The sequence below is a fragment of the Anoplophora glabripennis genome, unplaced genomic scaffold (assembly GCF_000390285.2).
Source record: "Anoplophora glabripennis isolate ALB-LARVAE unplaced genomic scaffold, Agla_2.0 scaffold480, whole genome shotgun sequence".
In the NCBI taxonomy this organism is placed as follows: Eukaryota; Metazoa; Arthropoda; class Insecta; order Coleoptera; family Cerambycidae; genus Anoplophora; species Anoplophora glabripennis.
Genome location: NW_019416566.1, coordinates 4,553 through 11,703, shown reverse-complemented (window position 1 = coordinate 11,703; position 7,151 = coordinate 4,553). Strand labels below are relative to the sequence as shown.

Sequence of the window (7,151 nt, the reverse complement as noted above, 5' to 3'; positions counted from 1 at the left end):
CATAAACGAGCTCATTCGAAAGTTAAATGAAAATCCTGAGGACAATTTTGATGAGTTCAGAATAATGCATTCCAACAAAACCAACATGGATAGAATGAATATAGCAAATTTAGTGGCTCCTATACCGGCAACATCAAAGATAACAACGCTACACAACAATAGTGAGATACATATTTTTCTTATTACAAATTGATCATTTCTTTTAAAGGTATTATATTATTTAACATTTGTATATCATTTCTTTCATATCACAGCCATTTCCATTACTTATTCTTGTTTTTTTAGTTACTCTTCATATAAGTATTGGAAACGATACTAATTATAGAACTCCTTTCAAACGTAGCAATAGGTGTCGTAAAAGGAAAGGTGGATGTACACACATCTGTAACCCTAAAGGCAAAATAAAATGCTCCTGTCTTACTGGGTTTGCTTTAGCCGCAGATCAGAGAACTTGTTTAGGTAATAAGTTGTTAATTATCATTATTTATAATTTACGATTTCAAATATTTCCGTAAATGTTCCTAAATACTTACCGATTTATTAGAATCAGAGATATCTACTGTAGATGTAGGTTTGTTTGACTTGTAAGAAAACATATTCTGTAAAATTCCAGTCCGAGCTTAAAATCATTATTTTTTTGTATCCGTTTCTTCACGTAAATAGCTTTCGGTTTTTCTCATCCTAACAGTAGGTGGCACACTCCTTTGGCTTTTTGACTTTCAAATATCACTAGAAATGAAAATTTTTCTATGCGCATAAAAAAAACGTGGGCTTAACTTTTGGCGACACAATTATGTTAAAAAAATTCGAAAAATGTCATATTTTTCTCCCTATTTAATTATGTATCTTTTCAAGAGTTGATTTTAGGCGAAAATGGAAGAGGAAAAAAATGTTTGTAATTAAATTTTTTACAAAACATGACTAGTTACAAATCGAATGAATCATGATTATTATGGTAAAAATCGAAAAAATCGCAAAAATGGGGTTAAAAAACAATACTTTTTAGGGAATTTTTTTGGGGTATTTAAATTGGGTATAGGACCTTTATACTTGGCTCAAGAAAACTTCATGTTATGTAGAATCATCACACCAAATTTCATCAAAATCGGTTCGATAGATTTTGCATAATAATTTTGCAATCCAGATTTTGAAAAAAAATTTGCAAATTTTCAAAATTTTGCATAGCAAAAACCAAGACCCTTAGATACCTGAATATTTAATCACATATAGAAGGGATCTCAGGCTTTCAAACGCTTTTTGAAAAATTCGAATCCGTCAATTAGGAGAGCTCTGGCGCTTGTTTAAACATTGGTCGAATTTTTGTACTTATAAACAATTATAATAACTTTTAGAATTTTTTAAATCAGGTTTTAAAAGTTATTGGAAAGACGCTTCTTTAAAAAAGAAATAGATTGATTGGTCAATTAGTTACGTAGTTAGCCGATCAAAGTTAACCGTCATTTACACTAAATGTACTGGGACATCGGGGTTAATTTTTCGAAAAATACCTTTGGTATTCCGAGTACTTACCAGGTCTAAGTTTGCAATACTTTTCTTGCGAGGTCCGATTTTGATGATTTTTTTTTTAAATCGATGTCTCGCAATTTAAAAAAAAAAACAACTAGCGTATTTTCAAATGACTATCGTTAATAATTATTGGTCTTTCAACAGTCCGATAATTATTTATCTTTAAACTTCTTTTAATTATCAACTTTATTTTTTTATTATATCAAAGGTAAGTGCATAAACTTATATACTTATGGGTGCTTCGAGTTCATCCAAAGAAAAACGTCACGTGTAATAATATAACTTTATTGGACGCTTCTTTACAGGACAGCACGACCGATCGGGAACAAGACTTAACCCATACTAATAATGTCGTTTCTTTTCCTGATCTAAGATAAATTTGCCCTCTCGGTCGTGTACCTACTACTTCTAACCCAGGTAAAACCCCACATCTGGATTACTCTAAATACAGCTTAATATAATGTTATATTAATTATAAAAACAAATTTATTTGCTAATTAAATATAACAATGTAATTGTAACATGCCGCCACATACTGTTTATCAAAGATCAAAAACAAATTTATTTAAATATTCTAAAATTATTTAAACAACAATTATTTTCAAAATGTCGAAAATTAGTAATTAATAAATTAATTAATTTAATTTAATCATCATTTCTTTTGTGATTAAAGTATAATTCAAATATTATTTACTGTTTAAAATATAAGCAAATGAGAAATTAACTCATTATATTACAAAAATACAAAATTATAGTACAAAAATTCGANTTTTTTTATGCGCATAGAAAAATTTTCATTTCTAGTGATATTTGAAAGCCAAAATGCCAAAAATCTCCGTGGATATACGATTCACCCAAATATGGACTCTTTGAAACATACCGTCTGCGTCTGGACAATGTCCCATATGTCGCGGTACCCAAGCCAGGTCCACGTTGTTCTGACTTTCTAACCTTATAAAAGCTTCTAAACAGCTCCATATTGGCCTCAATTTGATCTAGTCGGCTGACTGAGGTAGAATAGTTGTTTTTCACATTTTCAATGGAATTAAACGAAGTAAATCCTATTATGTAAAAATTGATAGCGTTTTTTGAGCAAAAAGTCGTTCAGGATTGTTCAGGGTGGAAGCAACAAGCTTCACGTCACAAATAAAATCATTTTAGGATCCATAAAGAACAATATGCATAATGTCAATTACAATGTCTGCTGCAGAAATTTAATTCAGTGAATTTGAAAGGAAATATTGTGCTTCTAATACTAAACTGGCTCAGTTAGAAACAATAAAAAATAATGTAAATAACAAAATTTCTCTGAACAAATTTCATTATCATATATCAATATTCATCAAATATTTCATTAATAAGCTTAACATCAAACGAACTATATCGTTTACTAATATTATGTTTAATCTGAAATTAAGTTAGTCTGACTTTAGGCATTACAACGCCGTACTCATCGCTCGTACTCTGAAAAGTAAATATCTTATTTTTTTTAATGTACACAGACATTGACGAATGCAAAACCAACAACGGTGGCTGTGAAAAGGAGTGCCGCAACACTTTGGGTACCTACGAGTGTCGATGTCCCAATGGATTGAGACTCGCAGATGATTCAAAATCTTGTGATGATATCAACGAATGCCTTCTCAGGAACGGCCACGGTCCTTGCCAGGACACTTGCGAGAATGTCTTTGGATCTTACAAATGCAGCTGCAAAAAGCTTAATGGTACAGTCCTAGGAGAAGATAGGCATACGTGTATGGATATTAATGAATGCCTCAAGGATAATGGAGGATGTTCTCATAACTGTATAAATACACTTGGGAAGGCTTTCTGTTCTTGTCCTGAGGGAATGGAACTGTCATCTGACTGGAAGACTTGTCAAGGTTAAACATTTTATTTCTTTTTCAATATGTAAATGGCCTTGTGGTGCACGAATTGAAATTTTCTAACAAAAATGTTTTATTTAATCAACTTGACATAATCTTAAAGTGGGCATAAAACAGAAGTAAATGTATTAGTGCAAGATTCTTTTTTGAAAATGAATCTCGCTCTAATTTCTAGTGATTCAAGAACGTTGCAACTTTGTTGTTTTCCATCAATGCCCCAAAAAAAATGTATCTTGTTTGACATCAATGTTACATTGCAAAAATAACATTACATTAAAATAGTAATAATTTGATTTAATTAATTCGTTTAAACACAAATAACCGAATAATTTAAAACTAATTAATGTAGGCAAGGAAATATAGAGTATGAGCTGAATTTATCATTATAGCGACGCTTTAGTACGAAAACATGCTATCTCAGATTTCGGTTGGAAAACATGCTATCTCAAATTTCAGTTGGAAAACATGCTATCTCAAATTAAGCTTGGAAATCATGCTAGCTCAAATCTTTAAGTAAAAACATGCTATCTCAGTTTCACTAGAAATTTAAATTGGCATGAAATTGGAATGATTGAAACCGTACATTTATGATAAATTTATATAATATATTTTTTGAAAAGTAAGGAATATTTAAGATCTGAGCTAGCATGTTTTCCAAGTTTAATTTGAGATAGCATGTTTTCCAACCGAAATTTGAGATAGCATGTTTTCCAACTGAAATCTGAGATAGTATGTTTTCGTACTAAATCGTCGATAGATGCTAAATATTATGTACAATAATATATTAGTTTCCACATTCATAAAAATGGGGGGGAATATTGTTTACAGGGTGGTTAATTGTATAATTTTTACGTAAATTTAGGTTTTTCGCTTATATCTTTTTTCCGTTCATTTCCATGAGAAAACAGTAAAGTACTTTTTTTCGTCTTCAAAAGACCTACAAAACTAGCCTCGAGCGTCAACAAATATTGATTAGGTCAAAAATTATAAACAGAAGAAGTTTATTTATGACTTTTGAATTAAACATTTATAAACTACGTTATTATTACCAGAACGTTTTGGCATCGCATCCTCTCATTCCTTATCACTGTCTAATAACTCACACGAAATCTGGAATCCGTAAGTTGAGTAGTTTACAAGTTATAGCCTTATAAACAAATTAACTAATTATTAGTCTGGACGATCCCGAGGATCTTCCACAATCGCACTGATTTTTTTCATGGTAGATTTCATAATAATACATTGAAATCTATCATTTTTTTTTAATTTCAAATTTGCAACCTGGAATTTTTTTTATTTTTTAGCCTTAGTTGCAAAATGAAATATACGACGCACGAGCGTGATATAGTTATATATTATTACATATTCGGAAAGCTTATGAAAAGAGCTTTAAGTTAAAAAAAAATCGTCAAGATTCGTTGAAAAACAACGGAGTTACAGACTGTCAAATATATTATTTTCAAGCGAATTTCGCTTATTTAACGGCAGGACTATGAATATTATCGTCATTTTCTTCGGACTCGCTGTCGTTCGCTTCCCCCACCCTTCCGCCGCGCCACGGCTCGCCGAAAATCAAGCGACCCACTGACTTTTGACAATATTTCTTATGCACTTAACATACTTCCACAAATAAAATATTTTTATCTGGGAAAGTACTCGGGTTGCCGGTTATGACAGTATTTTTTTTGCCGCTACCAACCTAATTTGTTTAACAATAGGCCGTCAACTTTGACAGTCTGTAACTCCGTTGTTTTTCAACGAATCTTGACGATTTTTTTTTAACTTAAAGCTCTTTTCATAAGCTTTCCGAATATGTAATAATATATAACTATATCACGCTCGTGCGTCGTATATTTCATTTTGCAACTAAGGCTAAAAAATAAAAAAAATTCCAGGTTGCAAATTTGAAATTAAAAAAAAAATATAGATTTCAATGTATTATTATGAAATCTACCATGAAAAAAATCAGTGCGATTGTGGAAGATCCTCGGGATCGTCCAGACTAATAATTAGTTAATTTGTTTATAAGGCCATAACTTGTAAACTATTCAACTTACCGATTCCAGATTTCGTGTGAGTTATTAGACAGTGATAAGGTATGAGAGGATGCGATGCCAAAACGTTCTGGTAATAATAACATAGTTTATAAATGTTTAATTCAAAAGTGATAAATAAACTTATTCTGTTTAAAACTTTTGATCTAATCAATATTTTTTACACTCGAGGGCTAGTTTTGTAAATCTTTTGAAGACGAAAAAAAAGTACTTTACTGTTTTCTCGTGGAAATGAACGGAAAAAAGTTATAAGCGAAAAACGTGAATTTACGTAAAAATTATACAATTAACCAGCCTGTAAACAATCTTCCCCTCATCTTTATGACTGCGGAAACTAATATGTTATCGTACATAATATTTAGCATCTATAGTGATGAATTCAGCTTGCAGAAACAAAAAGTCGGGAAATGGTCATTTCCCAGCTTATTTTCCTGGTCTAAATTAATCTGTAAATTTGTGTTGTACTCACATAATAGAATTATTCCATTTCAATTTATTTCGTAATTTATTCAATGAATAGTTCTCCAATAGATCCCAACTAACTTTATTAACTCTCAACGATCTACCGCAGATATAAATGAATGTGAGGACCAGGACATAAGTGTATCCTGTCCAAACTGCATAAACACAGAAGGATCGTATCGGTGTATGGACTCCGCAGACTACCAAAGCGATCAGCCTTTGCCAAGAATAACTTGCAAGCCCTTACCCCTCCCTCCTGTAGGATTTATAACTTGCACTAGAGATGGATCTCGGAAATCCTATGCCAAAACGGGAAGGGAGAGGATAACGAATAGTCCTGGAACTATCTGCAAGTTGGAATGTCCCGATGGATTCAAGCTGGTTGGACAGTATTATGTTGCGTGCGGTTCTTTCGGGAAATGGGAAGGGAAAACTGAAGCACAGTGCATAGGTAAGAGTACATATTTTTAAATTTCCCGTCTGAGTTTTTATTAGTTTTTAGATCGTAATATTTTTTTAAAAATGTGGGCAACCTGTATTCTTTTTTTCTTAAAATAATCTAAAGAGCTATCCTCTTTATTATCTCAACGTACTTGCGGACCATCTAATTTCATGAATCCACTCTACGGGAGGACAAAAATATTTACTTAATATTTCGAATTGTTTTGTTTCAGAAGTAGACCCTCCAACTCTATTATGCCCACCTACCCAAATTTTCAAGACAAGCAAGGAATCCAAAACAGTCTTGGTTAAGTTTCCATCGCCAAAAACTAACATCAGCTGGAAGTACGTCAAATCATATCCCTCATGGGGTAGAGAACTGACCAGACCGCTGAAAATGGGACAGTACAATATAAACTTTATAGCTCGCGATCCAAACTCTAAACTATCCGCATCATGTACTTTAAAAATTGTTGTAGAAGACTAATTAATTCGTATATTTATTATTATTAATTCCATACAAATAAAATATATAACAGAAATTATTGTCTGATGGCAAATTCACTACACTAACACTTAAAAAGAACGTAAGGCTAACCATATAAAAAAAATAAATTAAATTAGATTACAATCTGTCAAGATACAGGTTTGTAACAGCTGTGGGAAAATCAACACTGTACAAGTATTTCGTATACGCTCGTTTCAATTAAAACTTTTCGCCTTAGACCAGGCAATAAAGAGAAAAATATCTAGATTTTCGCGGCCCGGTGCGATTTTAATG

At 31.9% G+C, this 7,151-nt stretch overlaps 1 protein-coding gene across 2 annotated transcripts; it reads left to right on the top strand.

Annotated features, from left to right (window-relative positions):
- Positions 1–6: 6 nt before the first annotated feature.
- On the top strand, positions 7–6,881 carry LOC108910081 (signal peptide, CUB and EGF-like domain-containing protein 3). Of its 2 annotated transcripts, none has more exons than XM_023454948.1 (5): positions 7–161; positions 286–459; positions 3,030–3,410; positions 6,039–6,380; positions 6,607–6,881. In XM_023454948.1, the coding sequence occupies exons 1-5, from the start codon at positions 65–67 to the stop codon at positions 6,855–6,857; spliced, it is 1,245 nt and encodes a 414-aa protein (XP_023310716.1). In that variant the 5' UTR covers positions 7–64; the 3' UTR covers positions 6,858–6,881. The 2 variants fall into 2 exon arrangements, with proteins under 2 accessions (XP_023310716.1, XP_023310715.1); XM_023454947.1 differs by having other exon boundaries at positions 6,604–6,881.
- Positions 6,882–7,151: the final 270 nt, after the last annotated feature.